This window comes from Tetrao urogallus (genome assembly GCF_951394365.1).
Source record: "Tetrao urogallus genome assembly, chromosome: 12".
Classification (NCBI taxonomy): domain Eukaryota; kingdom Metazoa; phylum Chordata; class Aves; order Galliformes; family Phasianidae; genus Tetrao; species Tetrao urogallus.
In genome coordinates this window covers 17,592,005-17,613,400 of record NC_136825.1, presented here as the reverse complement: position 1 = coordinate 17,613,400, position 21,396 = coordinate 17,592,005, and the positions used below count along the sequence as shown (strand labels likewise).

At 56.1% G+C, this 21,396-nt stretch overlaps 3 protein-coding genes across 5 annotated transcripts; all 3 read left to right on the top strand.

Moving 5' to 3' along the window:
* Positions 1-1,363: 1,363 nt before the first annotated feature.
* On the top strand, positions 1,364-9,667 carry LOC306951139 (C-signal-like; the record flags this gene model as incomplete). Of its 3 annotated transcripts, none has more annotated exons than XM_079541570.1 (6): positions 1,364-1,510; positions 1,782-1,833; positions 1,994-2,181; positions 2,833-2,991; positions 3,166-3,285; positions 3,606-3,719. In XM_079541570.1, 6 exons carry the CDS (start codon positions 1,364-1,366, stop codon positions 3,717-3,719), a joined length of 780 nt encoding a protein of 259 aa, XP_079397696.1. The 3 variants fall into 3 exon arrangements, with proteins under 3 accessions (XP_079397696.1, XP_079397697.1, XP_079397695.1); XM_079541569.1 differs by lacking the exons at positions 1,364-1,510; positions 1,782-1,833; positions 1,994-2,181; ... (1 more) ...; positions 3,166-3,285; positions 3,606-3,719 and adding exons at positions 7,229-7,375; positions 7,645-7,696; positions 7,857-8,044; ... (1 more) ...; positions 9,114-9,233; positions 9,554-9,667; XM_079541571.1 differs by lacking the exons at positions 1,364-1,510; positions 1,782-1,833; positions 2,833-2,991; positions 3,166-3,285; positions 3,606-3,719 and adding exons at positions 8,685-8,843; positions 9,114-9,233; positions 9,554-9,667 and having other exon boundaries at positions 2,131-2,181.
* Positions 9,668-11,968: 2,301 nt separating this feature from the next.
* On the top strand, positions 11,969-14,409 carry LOC306951141 (C-signal-like; the record flags this gene model as incomplete). Its single annotated transcript, XM_079541573.1, has 6 exons — positions 11,969-12,115; positions 12,387-12,438; positions 12,599-12,786; positions 13,427-13,585; positions 13,856-13,975; positions 14,296-14,409. The coding sequence occupies 6 exons, from the start codon at positions 11,969-11,971 to the stop codon at positions 14,407-14,409; spliced, it is 780 nt and encodes a 259-aa protein (XP_079397699.1).
* Positions 14,410-16,710: 2,301 nt separating this feature from the next.
* Positions 16,711-19,134, top strand: LOC306951138 (C-signal-like; the record flags this gene model as incomplete). Its single annotated transcript, XM_079541568.1, has 6 exons — positions 16,711-16,857; positions 17,129-17,180; positions 17,341-17,528; positions 18,430-18,588; positions 18,770-18,889; positions 19,021-19,134. The coding sequence occupies 6 exons, from the start codon at positions 16,711-16,713 to the stop codon at positions 19,132-19,134; spliced, it is 780 nt and encodes a 259-aa protein (XP_079397694.1).
* Positions 19,135-21,396: the final 2,262 nt, after the last annotated feature.

The following is a 21,396-nucleotide window of genomic DNA, read 5'->3' as shown; positions in this document are numbered from 1 at the left end:
TGGGGTGCAAGGTGCTGCATGCCGGGGCTGGGAATGGGTGTACAATCATTGAACGTACTGATGTCAGAAGTATGAAATATCAGAGAGTTCGGCTAAGCAGGTTATTACACAAAAGAAAAAACAGATAGAGTCCGTCACCTTGTCCCGGGCTCACTGTAAAACATCAAAGCAGGGATCTCCAGAAAGAAAACCTTCCCCATTGGTAGTCAGCTCTTAAATGGCTCTGGGAGAGGTGCAGCCAGGCTCCACCCCTTCCAGTAGCACAGGTGAATGCCTTCACCTGTGCTCCCAGCAGTGACTCATTGCTCGCCTCAGGTGATCAATCAGAGGTTCAGGCATGATTCAGCAATTCCCATACACTGCGGAGTGCTGCCTATGTCCCTGGGTGGGTGCTGGTGACATGGGGGCTCAGCTGGCGTCCCCTGGGCAAGCAGTTGCCTTCCCAGTGGAGGAACGTGCCAGAGGTCCCTTGTGGACGGCTGTCTCCTTCACCAGGCTGCCCAGAGCCACAGCGACGTCCGGCACGCTCTGCTCCACCATCGCGTGTGTCTGCTGAACGGGACAAGGACCTGAATGACCGCTGTGGCCCAGGGTGGGCAGAGAGCTGAGTTGACCAACCAGGACGGAGTTTTGACTCAGGGTATGGAAGGTTTTGACCTTCAAGTTCACAAGTCCAGCCTGAGTTACCAAATCCCATCACTAAACTGCGTCCCCAAGTGTCCCATTCACACATCTCCTTCATAACTCAGTGATGGGGAATCCACCGCTTTCCTGGTCAGCCCATTCCAATGTTTGACAACCCTCTCAACACAGCATGAGTCCGCCAACACAAATACCAGTGCTGGGCCATTTGCTTGCAAGAAAGGAAAGCAGAAAACACCAACTTGTGGCCATCTGAGCAACAATCTGACTGCGACAGACAGGGAAAGGGGAAGAGATCACCTCAGACTGGTTGATGCATGGCTGCGATCTGCTACACCCATCTGGCTTGTGATGCAGGTGCAGCAGCTCAGTGGAAGTCCTGCAGACCCACGGGGCATCGTGTCTCCTTCCCACTTGCTGCTTCCACTGTCCGCACACAGCAAGGCTTCTCCTGGCCAGGGCTGCAGCTGGCTTCTGATTTAGGGGGTCAGGCATCACCAGACAGCCAGACTATAATTAAAATGCAAAGAGCCATTTGTCACTTGGATAGGCTGGCTCCCAGCTGGCAACTTCATCCATGACTGTACAAAGAACGTGATAAGTTGTCCCACAGCCAACAGTTTGCGCAAGCCCTGTGTGGGTGGGGTGGAAGTTCAGAATGCTATAAGAAGCATCAGGGTGCTGAACAAATGTGAGCAGGAGCAGAAGCAGGAGAAGCAACATGGGAGAGCTGCGTGTCCGCTCCGCTCTGGTGACTGGGGCCAACCGGGGAATCGGCCTGGGCTTTGTCCAGCACCTGCTGGCATTGCCAAACCCACCTGAGTGGGTCTTTGCAACTTGTCGCGACCCCAAGGGACAGCGAGCGCAGGTGAGGCTGGAGCGGAGGTGGGGGACAGCAGGGCTGCTGCAGGAGGGGGGATGTGGGAGGGTCTCCACCAGGGAGCTGCAGCCCCGGCCCCAGGGACACGAGAGGCAGAGTGTGATGGCCATGGGATGAGGTGTGCATGGGGTGCCCTGGGATCAAGAAGGGAGCTGCTGCCACTGCCTGGCACCGTGTGCCCCAGGGCTGCAGGCAAAGGGCTGCGTTGGCTGAGCAGCTCAGAGTGCGACACAAGGCTCACATCAGCTGTCTTCTACAGGAGCTGCAGAAGTTGGCCTCCAAGCACCCCAACCTGGTCATCGTCCCGCTCGGTAGGTGACACAGCTGGAGCACAAGGCTGCCTCCCTGGGCTCCCTGCTCTGCCAGCACGGCGTCCTCCCCCATCCCTGGTGCAGGGCTCTGTCCCAGCACTGTGCCTGCTGGCAGACACCGAGGGCAGCGGGCGCTCACCTCCCCACCTCGCCTCTGCAGAAGTCACCGATCCCGCCAGCATCAAGGCGGCCGCAGCCAGCGTCGGGGAGCGCCTCAAGGGCTCGGGGCTGAACCTCCTCATCAACAACGCTGGGATCTTAAAGGGAAACACGCTTGACAATGAAACACTGAAGGACATGGCTGAGGTGTACATGACCAACACCATCGCACCTCTGCTGCTCAGCCAGGTAATGTGCTCACCCACAGCGCCAGGAAAGTCCCTGTACTGCATCCCTGAGGTCCTCAATGCAGGAAGGATGGGGCCCGTGGGACAGAGCCCTCCTCTACTCTCTCCCTGCTGAGTTCCTGCCCTGGTGTCAGGTCCTGCACATTTCAGGTCCCACTCAGGTCCCTTGCTCTCAGGAGTAGGTGTTCAAATCAGTGCAAAATGGGCTGAGCACAAGATGCCCATTCCGGTTGGGACCAGGAGGCAGGCTGAAGCATTTGGCACTCTGGAGCCTGGGGCCACAAGATAAGAGAAGAGTGCAGAGGTACAGGGCATGCCAGAGAGCAGAGTATCATGATCTGAGCCAGGAGAAGAAGAACTTGCACTCTGCCTTTCTTCTGAGCACTGATGGGTGGCTGATTGCTGACACCGGCTGATTGCTGGTACTGTCCAGTGTCCCTCCTTGGAGATGCTCAAAAGTCCCTGGACGTGGTCTTGGGCAATGGGCTCTTGGTGACTCTGCTTGTGTACGGGAGGTTGCACCAAATGATCCACAGATATATCTGCAAACAACAACTGTTCTATGTTCCTGTTGCTCTGATATAACCTGCTAAGGAAGGAAGAGTGCTCACCCACTGAGCCTCCTCTGTGTTTCTCCTTCCCCTCCCCACAGGCATTCCGGCCACTGCTGAAGAAGGCAGCCCAGCGGAGCCCAGGCTCAGGGATGAGCTGCAGCAAGGCAGCCATTGTCAACATTTCCAGCAGTGCCGGTTCAATCAACCAAGTCATTTCAATGGAAGTTGTACAATCTGTCAGTTATCACTGCAGCAAGGTATGTTCATTTATGATCATTTTCCTCTCAGTTAATGACCTCAGGACCCCTTGAGTATATCATCTCTGAAAGTGTCTGCATCTCTCTGCTGTGGCTGAGCTCCTGACAGTCCCTACACCTCTCTCACAGCACATTACCCCAGTTCTCACCTGATCCCTGTGCTGTCTCCCACAGGCTGCTCTCAACATGCTCACCAGGTGCCAGTCCATGGGGTACCGCGAACACGGCATCCTCTGCGTCTCTTTCCATCCCGGATGGGTGCAAACAGACATGGGGAATGCAGCTGGACCCATGGTAAGAGCTTCCCCACGTTGGGTCCATCCACAGCCTGTGCTGGTCTCCCACGGAGGCTGCTGTCTCCCGGAGCCCTGCACCAAGACCCCCTCAGGGGGCTGCTCCGTCAGCACCATGGCAGCTCTCCCTGCCCTGGGACCCCTGCGCAGCGCCAGCCCCGGCTCCTGGCAGCCCCGCCGCCCGCCTTCCCAGCTCTCACCCTCCTCCCAGGGCTCTGCTTCCCCCTCAGCCCGGCCGCTGCCTTCCCGCAGCCGGGCTCCAGGGCACAGCCTGGGCAGCCCTTGGGCACACACGCCTGCGTTTCTCCCTCTGCCCTGCAGCCCCCCGTGACGGTGGACGCGAGCGTAGGAGGGATGCTGAAGGTGCTCTCCAAGCTCTCCGAGAAGGACAGCGGGTCCTACCTGGACTGGGAAGGGAACGTTGTGGCCTGGTGAGGTGCTGGCCTGGCCTCGTGCCTGGATCCTGGCAGTGGCCCCTCTGCTGCTGACTGATCTCTGCTTCCCCTTCAATAAACCCATGTCTGACAACAGCAATGCTCTTGTCTCCATCTCTATCTACAACAGCCTCTGCTCCATGCTTGGAGCCCATGGAGGGCAGCCACTTCCCAGGGGTGTTCCACTCCTCATCTTTCTGCATCACTATCCTCTGCTCCCAAGCACTGTCACTTTCAAGTATCTCAATAAGAGTCAGCTCTCATAGCTGGAAATGTTCCCTGCAGGAGGGAAAGTGACTGGGGCCACCACCCATCTCCAAGGTGTTGCAGTGGATCCATACACGTCCTTCTTTTCTCTCAGTCTGATCAGCAGGTCCTTGCCCCATCCTGCTGGCTTCCTGCCTCCTCTGCTTGTTTTCCTGCACGGGGGACACAGAGCTCTTGTGCTCTCTGCAAACTGGTCCTGAAGACTGGCCGGTTTTCCTCCGCTCCTTTGCCAGTAAGGTCATAATCCCAGGGATCTCACCCAGTAATTCTTTACGTAGCCCAAACTTCGCTCTCATGACGCTCGGGGTCCTGACTTTGCTTTCTGCGAGGCCCGTCCTCCTCTACATCACAGACTCTCCCAGGAAGCATGGCCACCACAGCCCAGAGCACCTCCCACCTTCAGCTCCTGAATGACCTCCTCTGTGTTGGTGACAACCACGTCCCAAAAGGCTTCTTTTAGGACTGCTTTGCCAAACACCCAGGCCAGGAAGGCACCCTCTACACACTCCAGGCCTCTTTGGGATTTTTTGCATCCTGCCCTGTTGCTTTCCCAGCAGAGGTCTGGGTGCTTGAAATCCTCCACCACATCACCCCACTCAGTCAATTTGTAGCAGACCCTGTCCGCTAGCTGTCCTTTATTGTCTGGTCCCTGTTTGTCACCCATCAGCTCACAACCTGATGGTGGCTGCTCCTCACACGCTTCCAACCCACTAACACAGAGGCCAATTCCCCCACCCGTCTCTCCCTGCCCATCTCTTCTGAAAAACTTGTAGCCCTCAGTGGCTGCGCTCCAGCCACGTGAATTATACCTCATCTGTGACCACAGCTGGGTTGCACTTTTCTAATTGCACCATGGCTTCCAGCTTCTCCTGCTTATCAGCAAGGCCGCATGCTTTAGGGGTGTAAAGGCACTTCAGACAGGCTATTAGCGACATTACCTTCTAGGAAGAGCGCTCGCAAGATCCTGTAAGAAGAATCTGAGGATTTTTCCCCATTATTTTTCTATAATGACAGCATTTCCCGGGCCTTCCCCATTGCATACAGCTCCCTCCCCTACTCCCATGAAAAGCAGTTTAAATACGGGGCAATCCATCCAGACAGCTTGCTTCCCAGAACACCTCAGCTCCACCAGCTCAGTCCTGTTCTACCTGCTGCCCACATACTATGTGTACAGTCAATGAACATACAGACAATATGATATATTCCAGAGCTTGGCCTATGTAATTATTATACTAGAGCAGAAAAGGACACTCACCATACCATGGGCTCACATAAGAATCTCACGTGGAGCAGATCTCCAGAAGAGTTCCTTCCCCTCTCGTAGCCAGCTCTTAAATAGGTCTAGGAGGGCTGCAACCAGGCTCCATCTCTTCCTGCAGCACTGGAGAATTGCCTTCAGCTGTGCTCCTCTGGCTGGCTCATGGCTCACCCAGGTGATCAGTCAGAAGTTCAGGCCACGATTCAGCAGTTCCCATACACTCCACCTCTTCACGGCGTGAACCGATGATCAGGTTGACTAAAGGGTGAGGTTTTCCTAATACAGAGATCCGATATACTGCGACGCCTATACAATTTGCATCGTGACGCATGTTGGTAAAATTCAAGATGTGTGACGATCGGTGAATGTTGATATTCTTTTATGGGCCAGTGCTCGATGATGTGACTGGAGGCATGCGGCCGTGAGGTGCAGGTCTGTCCTATGTTCCATCAGTCCCACGCAGACCATCACTGGGTGTCGTACGTGATCTGACAGCAACACTGGAACACTTGATGGCATTTTGTTCCTTCCGGTGGTCCTGAAGGCTCACAGACTCACGGGGAGTCATACAGATGTTTCAGAGGTACCAGGAGGGGAAGGTCTGCTCTCCAGGGCGAGATACAGGCCGTATTCCTATCCTGGGTCAACACTTCATTTGTGCTTGGGCACGTCCTGGCCGCCTGTACCACACCTTCTGGCCGGATGTCTGCGGTGCATATTGATATAAGGCACCAAAGGAGGTGTCCTGATCTGCCACAGGGACACAATGGGGGTCCCTTTAGCAATGAAAATAGAAGTGTTGACCACAGTATCAGTAGGCCATGTACCTGTTACTGGAGGGACTGCTGAGCCTCCCACCTCCAACAGTCTCCCCCAAGGTGCAAGTAGGCCACACCACTTGGGTCCTACCTGCACCTTCCAAGGCCATTTTACTCTATGGGTGCCAGGATCTAAATTCTCAGGGGCAGGGAGCAGAATATTATTTTCGTTACCAATCTGGGGTCCTACCTGATGATAAGTGCCCATAATTTGGATCCTAAGCGGGGTGGCCCATGTTGTCTGCAACATTCTCAGTTCTGTTCCACCTGCTGCCCACATACCACGACTCAAAGCCCTCTCGAGGATCACACAATCCAAAGCCATGATGGAGACACCATGCACGCAGCCAGTCACTTACCTGACCCATTCTGCTCCTTCTTTCCAGGTCCCAGCTGCCAAATAGGAGCAGAGAGGTGAACACTACTTGCATTCTTGATTACCTCAAGGTCCTCCCAAGAGATGTAAAGTCTCTTTCAACATTCGGCAGTGTCATTGCCACACCTGCTGAGAACCACGAGGATCCTTGCACTGCAGACCCTGCAATAGAGCCTGGTGAAAATGGCACCCCTGCTTTCTCACTGGCCCACCAAGCAGTGCCACAGCAAGGCATGTCTCATGTCATGGTCTGTATGGTTGCTTTCTCCATTCTGTGCCATGGCGTATTTGTGTTCCTGGCTTCCCCATTTGCCTTAGTTTCCAATTATCAAGGTGCTCCATGAAGCACACTCGATGCACGTGCCTTCTCACGTGCCTTCATCCATCTGCATAATTAAGTTGGGTTCACATGAACACATCCCTGCACGTTTCAAGGCCACATTTTACGTTTGTGTTTCTTGCACATTCTTTATGGCTGCCTCTCTCTCTCCATATCCTGTGTGGGACAGGAAAAAGGGCCTGGACCAGGCGCTATTTCACCACATACAAACTCACCTTCCAAACTCCTAACCAGCACTTTGCCTTAAAAAGCAAAGCCATTTTTGCCCTTTGTAAGGCTAGCTCCCAGCCAGGAGCTGTGTCCCTGTCATTTCAAAGAGCTGCAGAGATTAAACAGTGATCCGAGGGTTTGCGCAAGCTCTGTGTGCATGGGGTGGAAGTTCAGGAAGCTATAAGAAGCATTTGGGCACTGAGCAAACAACGTGAGCTGGAGCAGAAGCAGGAGAAGCAACATGGGAAAGCTGAGTGTCTGCTCCGCTCTGGTGACTGGGGCCAACCGGGGAATCGGCCTGGGCTTTGTCCAGCACCTGCTGGCATTGCCAAACCCACCTGAGTGGGTCTTTGCAGGCTGCCGGGACCCCAAGGGACAGCGAGCGCAGGTGAGGCTGGAGCTGAGGAGGGGGACAGCAGGGCTGCTGCAGGAGTGGGGATGTGGGAGGGTCTCCACCAGGGAGCTGCAGCCCTGGACCTCAGGCACAGAAGAACTGGGGCGGGATGCAAGCAACGGTGTGCCCACAGCTCATTGGGATCAAGAAGGGAGCTGGTGCCACTGCCTGGCACCGTGTGCCCCAGGGCTGCAGGCAAAGGGCTGGTGATGGCCGAGCAGCTCAGAGTGCGACACAAGGCTCACATCAGCTGTCTTCTACAGGAGCTGCAGAAGTTGGCCTCCAAGCACCCCAACGTGGTCACTGTCCCGCTCGGTAGGTGACACAGCTGGAGCACAAGGCTGCCTCCCTGGGCTCCCTGCTCTGCCAGCACGGCGTCCTCCCCCATCCCTGGTGCAGGGCTCTGTCCCAGCACTGTGCCTGCTGGCAGACACCGAGGGCAGCGGGCGCTCACCTCCCCACCTCGCCTCTGCAGAAGTCACCGATCCCGCCAGCATCAAGGCGGCCGCAGCCAGCGTCGGGGAGCGCCTCAAGGGCTCGGGGCTGAACCTCCTCATCAACAACGCTGGGATCGTAAGGCCAAACACGCTTGACAATGAAACACTGAAGGACATGGCTGAGGTGTACATGACCAACACCACTGCACCTCTATTGCTGAGCCAGGTGAGTTTTCACCCACAGCTCCAGGAACATCCCTGTACTGCATCCCTGAGATCTTTCACGGAGGAAAGAAGGGGCCATTGGGATTGGACCCTCCTCTATTTTCCACCTTCAGAGTCCTTGCCTTTGTGTCCAGACCAGTGTTCTTTAGGTCTCAGTCTGGTCTCTTGCTGTCTGAGGGCTGTGCTCAGAGCTTCCACGTTTTTCAGACTTGACTGAGACCAGGCAGCAAGCAGAAGACCTTGGCACTTTGGAGCCTAGGGCCACTTAGTGCAAAATGATAACAGCCCAGGCCTGCGAGCCCATGCCAGAGAGCAAAGTATCATGATTTGAGCCTGAAGAACAAGAATTTGCTCTCTGACTTTGTTCAGCGCTGGAGGGTGGCTGGGCGTTGCATGGGCTGATCACAGAGGTTGTCCGGTGTCCCTCACTGGAGATCCCCAGAAGCCCCTGAACAAGGTCTTGGGCAATAGGCTCTGGGTGGCTCTGCTTGAGTGCGGGTGGCTGCACCAGGGGATCTACAGAGATATCTGCCAATAACAACTGCTCTCTGATTCTCTGGTTCTGATGCACCACATATGGAAGGAAATATGCTCTTCCAGTGAGCCTCCTCTGTGCATGCTGCTCCTTCCCTTCCCCACAGGCGTTCCTGCCTCTGCTGAAGAAGGCAGCCCAGGGCAGCACGGGCTCGGGGATGAGCTGCAGCAAGGCAGCCATCGTCAACATTTCCAGCATTGCGGGTTCCATCGAAGAAATGTATTTATGGGACATTGCTCACTGCGTGTCTTACCGGTGCAGCAAGGTATGTGTTGGATATGAGCCCAAACTTCTCAGCAAATGACTGCATAATCCCTCCAGTGTCATCTCTGTCAGTCTCTTGCACCTCTGTCCACTGTGACAGAGCTTCAGTCAGTCACTGGCCTCCTCTCACTTCACATTCCTGTTACTGGTCCCAAGCCGCACTGCAGAGGACCATGCTGGGACGGATCTGCAAACCCTGGCCATGGGATCTGCACGTGTCCCCATGCTGCACCTTCTCATCCCCACCTGATCCCTGTGCTGTCTCCCACAGGCTGCTCTCAACATGCTCACCAGGTGCCAGTCCATGGGGTACCGCGAACACGGCATCCTCTGCGTCGCTTTCCATCCTGGCTGGGTGCAGACAGACATGGGGAATGCAGGCGGACAAATGGTAGGAGCTTCCCCACGTTGGGTCCATCCACAGCCTGTGCTGGTCTCCCACGGAGGCTGCTGTCTCCCGGAGCCCTGCACCAAGACCCCCTCAGGGGGCTGCTCCGTCAGCACCATGGCAGCTCTCCCTGCCCTGGGACCCCTGCGCAGCGCCAGCCCCGGCTCCTGGCAGCCCCGCCGCCCGCCTTCCCAGCTCTCACCCTCCTCCCAGGGCTCTGCTTCCCCCTCAGCCCGGCCGCTGCCTTCCCGCAGCCGGGCTCCAGGGCACAGCCTGGGCAGCCCTTGGGCACACACGCCTGCGTTTCTCCCTCTGCCCTGCAGGCCCCCGTGACGGTGGACGCGAGCGTAGGAGGGATGCTGAAGGTGCTCTCCAAGCTCTCCGAGAAGGACAGCGGGTCCTACCTGGACTGGGAAGGGAACGTTGTGGCCTGGTGAGGTGCTGGCCCGGCCTCGTGCCTGGATCCTGGCAGTGGCCCCTCTGCTGCTGCCTTCCCCCTCCATAAAACCATATCTGACAACAGCAAGGCTGCTGACTCTGTGACCACAACAGTTCTGATGCACACTGACAGCCCATACAGGGCAGCCCCTTCCCACACGCTCCCACTTCTCACCCATGAGCATCAGAACAGACTGCTCCCAGCCACAGCCGCTGACAGATGTCCCCTCCAGTGACAGCTGTCACTGCTGGAAATGTCCGTCCCTGGAGTCAAGGGCTTTGGGCCACTGTCCATCTTCATGAGGTGGGCTGCCCAGGGCTGGGGAAGCACGAGTGCAGTGGGAGCACAGGATGCGTCCAGGAAGGGCTCCCCATGAGGGAACAGGTGGTTGGGGACACGGAGTAAGGCAGAGATGGAGTGAAGGGCTGTGCGTCACCACGCATAGGCTGGGAAACAGAAAGAAGATGCTGCCCGTAGCCATGGGCGGGCAGGGGCTGCTGGGTGCTTCTGGGCAAGAGGGAGATATTTTCCAGTAAGAAGGGCTGTGGAGGTGGGAAATGGGGCTTTGCTCTGCAGAAAGCAAGAGCTGGCCATCTGAGTGCTTGCACTTCAAGTACCGTGAACGAGATGGGTGTCCTAGGGCAGGTGGAGGGTCCCCTGATCCACCCTCCATGGGCAAACATCAGCAAATCATCCCCTGCCCCCTCACCTTGCTGACACAGTATGGCAGTATGCGGGCTTCCAGCACCCGTGGCACCACCCAATGCAGGCCGCTTTGGCAGTCACATCGATTTCTACAGCGCAGCCCCTGCGTCCCTATGTCCTTCACTGCCTAGGAATCAGAGACAAGGAGGAAGTTGGACTCAGGATAAGGGATATGGGAATCACTGTTGTTGGAGAAGACCTTCAAGTTCACAAGTCCAACCTGATTTCAGAACCCCATCGCTAAACTGTGTGCCCAAGAGCCACCTCCACACCTCTCCTTAATATCTCAGGCATGGGGAATCCACCGCTTTCCTGGTCAGGCCGTTGCACTGTTTGACAAAAATTCTCCATGAAGACATTCTTCCCAACGTCCAACAGGAACTTCCTGACACAACTGGCAGCTGCTCCCACTCATGTGCTATTGCTCCGCACCTCACAAAAGAGACCGACACCTCCTCCCTGTTGCACCCTTTCAGGGAGCCGTAGGGAGCTATGAGGTCTCACCTCAGTCTCCTCTTCTCCAAACCAAACAAGCCCCATGCCCTCGGTGTCTCCTCACAACTCCTGCATCTGCTGCACTGCCCTTCTCTGCACTCACTCCGGCAACTCAAGATCCTTCTGGCAGTCAGGGGCCCAAAACTGAGCCCAGCATTGGAGATGCAGTCTCACCAGTGCCACATGCAATGCGACGGTCACTTCCTTAGTCCTCTTGGCCAGACTATTTCCAGTGCAGGTCAGGAAGCCGTTGGCCTTCTTGCCCATCTGAGCACATTCTGCCTCATCCAGCACATCCAGGTTCTTCTCTACCAGGCACCTTCCAGCCGCTCTTCCCCGACCACATAACACTGCACGGGGTTGTTGTGATCCAGGTGCAAGACGTGGCACCCATCCTTGTGGAATGTCTTGCAATTGGAGAAGGTGTAAAATTACTAAAATCCAGTCTACCGCCATCCACAGCCTTTCCTTTGTCTACTAAGCGGGTTATCTTGTCACAGAACAAGACTGGGTTCAGTCAGGCAGGACCCAACCCCATAAAAAGACACTGGAAGACTGTTGATCATTTGATGGTCCCCTGTGTGCCATATGATGGCACTCAGGATGATCTGCTCCATAACGTTCCCTGCTTCCAAGATCAGGACGATGCTCTATGAGCTACACTTGATGGAACAAGCTATCTCACTCTTGCATTTCCTCACTCAGGTCTATAATTGTCCAGGATGGCTTTGCACAAACACATCCCTATCCCTTTTTAGGTCCGATGTGTCCCTGCACAGTCTTGATGCCTTTCTCTCTTTCTTCATATATCCCACGAGGCACAGCAAAAAGGCCTCGACCAGACACCCTGAAGGAGCACACACCTTCCATATACCTTATCAGAACAGTTTACCATAAAAAGCAAAGTCATTTCTGCCCGTTGCAAGGCTGGCTCCCAGCCAGGAGCTTTTCCCTGGACAGGTCAAAGAGCTGGAGATACTGAATACAGAACCGAAGGTGTGCGCAGCTCTGTGTGGGTGGGGTGGAAGTTCAGCAAGCTATAAGAAGCATTTGGGCACTGAGCAAACAACGTGCGCTGAGCAGAAGCAGGAGAAGCAACATGGGAGAGCTGCGTGTCCGCTCCGCCCTGGTGACTGGGGCCAACCGGGGAATCGGCCTGGGCTTTGTCCAGCACCTGCTGGCATTGCCAAACCCACCTGAGTGGATCTTTGCAGGCTGCCGGGACCCCAAGGGACAGCGAGCGCAGGTGAGGCTGGAGCTGAGGAGGGGGACAGCAGGGCTGCTGCAGGAGTGGGGATGTGGGAGGGTCTCCACCAGGGAGCTGCAGCCCCGGCCCCAGGGACACGAGAGGCAGAGTGTGATGGCCATGGGATGGGGTGTGCATGGGGTGCCCTGGGATCAAGAAGGGAGCTGCTGCCACTGCCTGGCACCGTGTGCCCCAGGGCTGGAGGCAAAGGGCTGCGTTGGCTGAGCAGCTCAGAGTGCGACACAAGGCTCACATCAGCTGTCTTCTACAGGAGCTGCAGAAGTTGGCCTCCAAGCACCCCAACGTGGTCACTGTCCCGCTCGGTAGGTGACACAGCTGGAGCACAAGGCTGCCTCCCTGGGCTCCCTGCTCTGCCAGCACGGCGTCCTCCCCCATCCCTGGTGCAGGGCTCTGTCCCAGCACTGTGCCTGCTGGCAGACACCGAGGGCAGCGGGCGCTCACCTCCCCACCTCGCCTCTGCAGAAGTCACCGATCCCGCCAGCATCAAGGCGGCCGCAGCCAGCGTCGGGGAGCGCCTCAAGGGCTCGGGGCTGAACCTCCTCATCAACAACGCTGGGATCGTAAGGCCAAACACGCTTGACAATGAAACACTGAAGGACATGGCTGAGGTGTACATGACCAACACCACTGCACCTCTATTGCTGAGCCAGGTGAGTTTTCACCCACAGCTCCAGGAACATCCCTGTACTGCATCCCTGAGATCTTTCACGGAGGAAAGAAGGGGCCATTGGGATTGGACCCTCCTCGATTTTCCACCTTCAGAGTCCTTGCCTTTGTGTCCAGACCAGTGTTCTTTAGGTCTCAGTCTGGTCTCTTGCTGTCTGAAGGCTGTGCTCAGAGCTTCCACGTTTTTCAGACTTGACTGAGACCAGGCAGCAAGCAGAAGACCTTGGCACTTTGGAGCCTAGGGCCACTTAGTGCAAAATGATAACAGCCCAGGTCTGCGAGCCCATGCCAGAGAGCAAAGTATCATGATTTAAGCCTGAAGAACAAGAATTTGCTCTCTGACTTTGTTCAGCGCTGGAGGGTGGCTGGGCGTTGCATGGGCTGATCACAGAGGTTGTCCGGTGTCCCTCACTGGAGATCCCCAGAAGCCCCTGAACAAGGTCTTGGGCAATAGGCTCTGGGTGGCTCTGCTTGAGTGCGGGTGGCTGCACCAGGGGATCTACAGAGATATCTGCCAATAACAACTGCTCTCTGATTCTCTGGTTCTGATGCACCACATATGGAAGGAAATATGCTCTTCCAGTGAGCCTCCTCTGTGCATGCTGCTCCTTCCCTTCCCCACAGGCGTTCCTGCCTCTGCTGAAGAAGGCAGCCCAGGGCAGCACGGGCTCGGGGATGAGCTGCAGCAAGGCAGCCATCGTCAACATTTCCAGCATTGCGGGTTCCATCGAAGAAATGTATTTATGGGACATTGCTCACTGCGTGTCTTACCGGTGCAGCAAGGTATGTGTTGGATATGAGCCCAAACTTCTCAGCAAATGACTGCATAATCCCTCCAGTGTCATCTCTGTCAGTCTCTTGCACCTCTGTCCACTGTGACAGAGCTTCAGTCAGTCACTGGCCTCCTCTCACTTCACATTCCTGTTACTGGTCCCAAGCCGCACTGCAGAGGACCATGCTGGGACGGATCTGCAAACCCTGGCCATGGGATCTGCACGTGTCCCCATGCTGCACCTTCTCATCCCCACCTGATCCCTGTGCTGTCTCCCACAGGCTGCTCTCAACATGCTCACCAGGTGCCAGTCCATGGGGTACCGCGAACACGGCATCCTCTGCGTCGCTTTCCATCCTGGCTGGGTGCAGACAGACATGGGGAATGCAGGCGGACAAATGGTAGGAGCTTCCCCACGTTGGGTCCATCCACAGCCTGTGCTGGTCTCCCACGGAGGCTGCTGTCTCCCGGAGCCCTGCACCAAGACCCCCTCAGGGGGCTGCTCCGTCAGCACCATGGCAGCTCTCCCTGCCCTGGGACCCCTGCGCAGCGCCAGCCCCGGCTCCTGGCAGCCCCGCCGCCCGCCTTCCCAGCTCTCACCCTCCTCCCAGGGCTCTGCTTCCCCCTCAGCCCGGCCGCTGCCTTCCCGCAGCCGGGCTCCAGGGCACAGCCTGGGCAGCCCTTGGGCACACACGCCTGCGTTTCTCCCTCTGCCCTGCAGGCCCCCGTGACGGTGGACGCGAGCGTAGGAGGGATGCTGAAGGTGCTCTCCAAGCTCTCCGAGAAGGACAGCGGGTCCTACCTGGACTGGGAAGGGAACGTTGTGGCCTGGTGAGGTGCTGGCCCGGCCTCGTGCCTGGATCCTGGCAGTGGCCCCTCTGCTGCTGCCTTCCCCCTCCATAAAACCATATCTGACAACAGCAAGGCTGCTGACTCTGTGACCACAACAGTTCTGATGCACACTGACAGCCCATACAGGGCAGCCCCTTCCCACACGCTCCCACTTCTCACCCATGAGCATCAGAACAGACTGCTCCCAGCCACAGCCGCTGACAGATGTCCCCTCCAGTGACAGCTGTCACTGCTGGAAATGTCCGTCCCTGGAGTCAAGGGCTTTGGGCCACTGTCCATCTTCATGAGGTGGGCTGCCCAGGGCTGGGGAAGCACGAGTGCAGTGGGAGCACAGGATGCGTCCAGGAAGGGCTCCCCATGAGGGAACAGGTGGTTGGGGACACGGAGTAAGGCAGAGATGGAGTGAAGGGCTGTGCGTCACCACGCATAGGCTGGGAAACAGGAAGAAGATGCTGCCCGTAGCCATGGGCGGGCAGGGGCTGCTGGGTGCTTCTGGGCAAGAGGGAGATATTTTCCAGTAAGAAGGGCTGTGGAGGTGGGAAATGGGGCTTTGCTCTGCAGAAAGCAAGAGCTGGCCATCTGAGTGCTTGCACTTCAAGTACCGTGAACGAGATGGGTGTCCTAGGGCAGGTGGAGGGTCCCCTGATCCACCCTCCATGGGCAAACATCAGCAAATCATCCCCTGCCCCCTCACCTTGCTGACACAGTATGGCAGTATGCGGGCTTCCAGCACCCGTGGCACCACCCAATGCAGGCCGCTTTGGCAGTCACATCGATTTCTACAGCGCAGCCCCTGCGTCCCTATGTCCTTCACTGCCTAGGAATCAGAGACAAGGAGGAAGTTGGACTCAGGATAAGGGATATGGGAATCACTGTTGTTGGAGAAGACCTTCAAGTTCACAAGTCCAACCTGATTTCAGAACCCCATCGCTAAACTGTGTGCCCAAGAGCCACCTCCACACCTCTCCTTAATATCTCAGGCATGGGGAATCCACCGCTTTCCTGGTCAGGCCGTTGCACTGTTTGACAAAAATTCTCCATGAAGACATTCTTCCCAACGTCCAACAGGAACTTCCTGACACAACTGGCAGCTGCTCCCACTCATGTGCTATTGCTCCGCACCTCACAAAAGAGACCGACACCTCCTCCCTGTTGCACCCTTTCAGGGAGCCGTAGGGAGCTATGAGGTCTCACCTCAGTCTCCTCTTCTCCAAACCAAACAAGCCCCATGCCCTCGGTGTCTCCTCACAACTCCTGCATCTGCTGCACTGCCCTTCTCTGCACTCACTCCGGCAACTCAAGATCCTTCTGGCAGTCAGGGGCCCAAAACTGAGCCCAGCATTGGAGATGCAGTCTCACCAGTGCCACATGCAATGCGACGGTCACTTCCTTAGTCCTCTTGGCCAGACTATTTCCAGTGCAGGTCAGGAAGCCGTTGGCCTTCTTGCCCATCTGAGCACATTCTGCCTCATCCAGCACATCCAGGTTCTTCTCTACCAGGCACCTTCCAGCCGCTCTTCCCCGACCACATAACACTGCACGGGGTTGTTGTGATCCAGGTGCAAGACGTGGCACCCATCCTTGTGGAATGTCTTGCAATTGGAGAAGGTGTAAAATTACTAAAATCCAGTCTACCGCCATCCACAGCCTTTCCTTTGTCTACTAAGCGGGTTATCTTGTCACAGAACAAGACTGGGTTCAGTCAGGCAGGACCCAACCCCATAAAAAGACACTGGAAGACTGTTGATCATTTGATGGTCCCCTGTGTGCCATATGATGGCACTCAGGATGATCTGCTCCATAACGTTCCCTGCTTCCAAGATCAGGACGATGCTCTATGAGCTACACTTGATGGAACAAGCTATCTCACTCTTGCATTTCCTCACTCAGGTCTATAATTGTCCAGGATGGCTTTGCACAAACACATCCCTATCCCTTTTTAGGTCCGATGTGTCCCTGCACAGTCTTGATGCCTTTCTCTCTTTCTTCATATATCCCACGAGGCACAGCAAAAAGGCCTCGACCAGACACCCTGAAGGAGCACACACCTTCCATATACCTTATCAGAACAGTTTACCATAAAAAGCAAAGTCATTTCTGCCCGTTGCAAGGCTGGCTCCCAGCCAGGAGCTTTTCCCTGGACAGGTCAAAGAGCTGGAGATACTGAATACAGAACCGAAGGTGTGCGCAGCTCTGTGTGGGTGGGGTGGAAGTTCAGCAAGCTATAAGAAGCATTTGGGCACTGAGCAAACAACGTGCGCTGAGCAGAAGCAGGAGAAGCAACATGGGAGAGCTGCGTGTCCGCTCCGCCCTGGTGACTGGGGCCAACCGGGGAATCGGCCTGGGCTTTGTCCAGCACCTGCTGGCATTGCCAAACCCACCTGAGTGGATCTTTGCAGGCTGCCGGGACCCCAAGGGACAGCGAGCGCAGGTGAGGCTGGAGCTGAGGAGGGGGACAGCAGGGCTGCTGCAGGAGTGGGGATGTGGGAGGGTCTCCACCAGGGAGCTGCAGCCCCGGCCCCAGGGACACGAGAGGCAGAGTGTGATGGCCATGGGATGAGGTGTGCATGGGGTGCCCTGGGATCAAGAAGGGAGCTGCTGCCACTGCCTGGCACCGTGTGCCCCAGGGCTGCAGGCAAAGGGCTGCGTTGGCTGAGCAGCTCAGAGTGCGACACAAGGCTCACATCAGCTGTCTTCTACAGGAGCTGCAGAAGTTGGCCTCCAAGCACCCCAACCTGGTCACTGTCCCGCTCGGTAGGTGACACAGCTGGAGCACAAGGCTGCCTCCCTGGGCTCCCTGCTCTGCCAGCACGGCGTCCTCCCCCATCCCTGGTGCAGGGCTCTGTCCCAGCACTGTGCCTGCTGGCAGACACCGAGGGCAGCGGGCGCTCACCTCCCCACCTCGCCTCTGCAGAAGTCACCGATCCCGCCAGCATCAAGGCGGCCGCAGCCAGCGTCGGGGAGCGCCTCAAGGGCTCGGGGCTGAACCTCCTCATCAACAATGCTGGGATAGGAAATAACAACTCACTTGACACTGAGACACTAGACGACATGCTCCATGTGTTCACTACCAACACCATTGCACCTCTGGTGCTCAGCCAGGTAATGTGCTCACCTACACTGGGAACATTCTGCTCTGTGTCTCTGCATTTCCCCAGTGGAAAAAGTAAGGGGCCCGTGGGACGGAGCGCTGCTTTGCTCTTGTGCTGATGTCACGCGTGGTGCTCCTGAGATGCTCTGAAAAGTTGTGGATCAGGTGCTGAGGAGCTGGAATCTGGAGCAGGAGGAAGAGGAAGGCAGCTGCCAGTGGGGCTGGTGCCAACACTGCTGCTGTGGAAGGAATTATAAAATTATCAGAATCCCAAATTTGAAGAAGACCCATGGGAATCATCAGCTCCAACCCCTTGCTCCACATGGCCCCACCTGAAAGTCAAACCCTATGGCCGATAGCAGTGCCCCAGCTCTCCCAGAGCTCCAGCAGCTCAGGGCCATGCGCACTGCCCTGGAGAGCTGTGCCATGCCTGCCATCCTCTGGTGCAGAACCTTTCCCTAATCCCTACCCAACATTCCCCTTTCGCAGCTCCACGCTGTTTTTTGGGTCCTGTTGCTGTCCCAAGAGCTCTGCCCCTCTGCTCCCTGTGAGGAGTTGTATGCCATAGGTCATGAGGGGCTGTAGGCCACAAGGGGCTGCAGCTGCCATGAGACCTCCCCTCAGCCTCCTCTGCTCTGTGCTGAGCAGACCCAGTGCCCTCAGCTCTCCTTGCACAGTGCCCTCAGACCCCTCCCCATCTCACAGCCCTCCTTTGGGTGCTCAGTTATAGTTCTATGTCCTTCTTACACTGTGGCACCCAACCCAGTGCTCGAGGTGAGTTCTCCCCTCGCCCATCAGCAGGGCTGTGCCTGGGGCATCCCAGGACACAGTCAGCCCTTTTGGCTCCAGGCCATCTGCTGCCTCATGTTCACCTTGCCATCATCCAGACCTTCACTTCTCCCTTCTCCACAGGCGTTCCTGCCTCTTCTGAAGAAGGCAGCCCAAGGGAAGCCGGGCTCAGGGTTGAGCTGCAGCAAGGCAGCCATCATCAACATGTCCAGCACTGCTGGATCCATTCAGGACCTCTATCTGTGGCAGTACGGACAAGCGCTCTCATATCGTTGCAGCAAGGTGCTGTCAGTCGCTGGTTACCCCTCATAACACACTCCCACGCCTGGCCCCAGGCTCAACCACAAAGGGCCATGTCAATACAGATCCTTTTTGGGACTGGGCATCTGCATGGGAAGACCACTGTGGGGTCCCTGTGCTGCACCTTCTCATCCCCACCTGATCCCTGTGCTGTCTCCCACAGGCTGCTCTCAACATGCTCACCAGGTGCCAGTCCATGGGGTACCGGGACCATGGCATCCTCTGTGTTGCTCTCCATCCCGGCTGGGTCAAAACAGACATGGGAGGCACATTAGAAGATAAGGTAAGAGCGTTTCTGGCCAAGGTTTGGAAGAATCCCTTATAGTGGGAATGTGGAGCTCCCTGTGTATTGAAGGCTCCTGGATCGGCTGGGCCCTTGGGCACACAGCCATTTTTCTCCCTCTGCCCCTGCAGTCCCGAGTGACAGTGGATGAGAGCGTAGGAGGGATGCTGAAGGTGTTCTCCAAGCTCTCTGAGAAGGACAGCGGGACCTTCCTGAACTGGGAAGGGAAAGTTATGGCCTGGTGAGATGCTGGCCAAGCCTTGGATTTTGACAGTGATCTCTTTGTTGCTACATTGACTTGTGGCAGTGTGCTAACAAACTTGTGACTGTAAACAATGATTGCAGTATATGTGCAGTATGTGAGCCGCCCTCTTGCTCTTGTTTCAAGTACAATTTTCACAGTCTTCACCAAGACTTTGAGACAGGATCCAGGCTCAGGCTGCCTCTTACCCAATGAGGGATTCAGGTCCTGTCAGAAGACCTTGTGGAAACATTTGTGCACAGGGATTCCTTGGAGAGAGGGGCTGCATTTTGGGAAGAAAGCAAGTCGTTTTTGTACTGCGGACATCAGCGGTGCATGACACCACCATTGGGAGCAGACAATGGCTGTTACTAATTTCTCTTTTTCCCTTGGGACAGCCAGGAGACAAGGGCATTTTCTATTCTCTCTGACCATTTTTCATTTTTCCTGTTCATCTGTCCGTTCCTCTTGTTGGAACAGCCGATAGCAGCTGCCAGTTCCTGCTTTCTAAAGCTGCCTTTCCTTTTCCAGTCCATTTCTTCACCTCTCCGGATGACCACTAGTGTTTTGGCCTTCCCCTTATTGAGGCTGCCTCAGGATGTCTCTGGCTATCTGGTGCCGCTCTGCACTTCAAAGAATCTGGCCGTGCTTTACAAGGATGTTTCTTGCTCACGGGTCTAATGGTCAGAGAGGATCCCATGCTAGCACAGACATCTTCTGCCAGTGCCTTTGCAGACCCCTTCCATCAGCCTTTTCCCACATTCCCGAAGGCACACGGAGAGCTCTGCGCTGCACCAGAGGGCCTCCACTTGGAGGAAGGGCTTTTTGCTCTTCACAAGCCTGCAGCCCATTGAAACACGGTTTCCTTCGTCTTAGTGCCCTCTTCTGACAGCTGTGCAGAGCTCACAGCAGCTTTCAGGAAAGAAATGCAAGGTGTCTCACAGGTCCCGCTGGGGAGTCACTCAAGGCTCAGCTGGTGAAGGAGCCACAAGTGCACGGGAAGGGAAGAGGGAGGCTTTTGGCTGCAGGCTGATATTTTTCTTCATCCCTTATCCACTTCAGAAAGAGAACAGAATGAGGAGTAGAACGTGGGCGAGGGGTTCTGCTCTGGGCCAAGAGCTGTGCCATGGCTGTGGGAGGGGATGGATTTCCGTGGTGGGCTGCTGCCCAGGTTCTTCCTTCTCATCTGAGATCGTACGGTCAGAAGGGAAGGGGCTGGATATGGAAATTGAGGGCAAAATGGCTCGTTTGCCTTAGGAATATCCAACCTGAACCTGCCCTGGTGCAAGTGGAGGCCATGACCTCTTGTCCTATCCCTGTTACCTGGGAAAAGAGGCTGACCCATCCCACTTTTACACAGCTGAGACACAGAAAGGGAAAAAGACAATTTCATCATCCCTCTTTTCTCCCCCTCCCCAGAAAGTCGGTTCTGGGAATAAGTCTATTAAGCCCATCTGAAGAACAATGAAGAATAACAACTAACGCATGTGCAGGTTGAAAACCAAACCTTCCTGAGGGGTGAAGGAGAAGGACTGAGAAGGGTGCAGAACAAGGGAGGTGAAGACAATGCTTTGTCTCAAATTCTGGACTTGTCCATGCCAACCCATGGGACAATCTGATGGATAGGGTCACTGCAGGATGGACAGCCCATGGTGGTTCCTAGAGATGAAGCCACCCCAGGAGGGGCCATTGAGGAACAAGGACAACCCAGAAGGAAGATCAAATAAGATAATAATGATATTATAATCACTATCAGTGGCTGAGGACAGTGCAGACTGATAAGATTGCCCCAGGGGAGACTGAGACCCCCCCAGGTAGGGACACAGTCTAAGCGGACCAAGTCACCAGACGTCCAGCTCCCTGCTCTCACCTTGGGCTGCCCCAGCAGGTTCAGGAGCTCAGCTCCACCAGTGCCCTGAGTTGTTCTCCAGCCTTGATGGTGGTGCGGAGTCCCCCCAGTTCCAACCCACGGACACGCGTCCAGGGAGCCAGCCCTTTTCCAGTCTGCGGTGTGCTGAGCTCCGTTCTGGCTAAGGACGGAAGCGAGCAGGTCCTGCAGAGAAGTCCTGTTTTGGCAGGATGTTTGAGCAGAGGCGAGTCGTTGGTGAAGAGCTGCAGAGATGCAGAGAGGGGGCAGCAGGAGGCTTCTCAGCGTCTGCCACGAGCTCCTCCTCTGTAGAGCGCCCGAGAGGGAAAACAGTCAGCAGGCAGCGCGTGGGCCAGGCTGCGCCCTGCGTTGCGCAGGGTAGCGTTGCTCCGGCTGCCC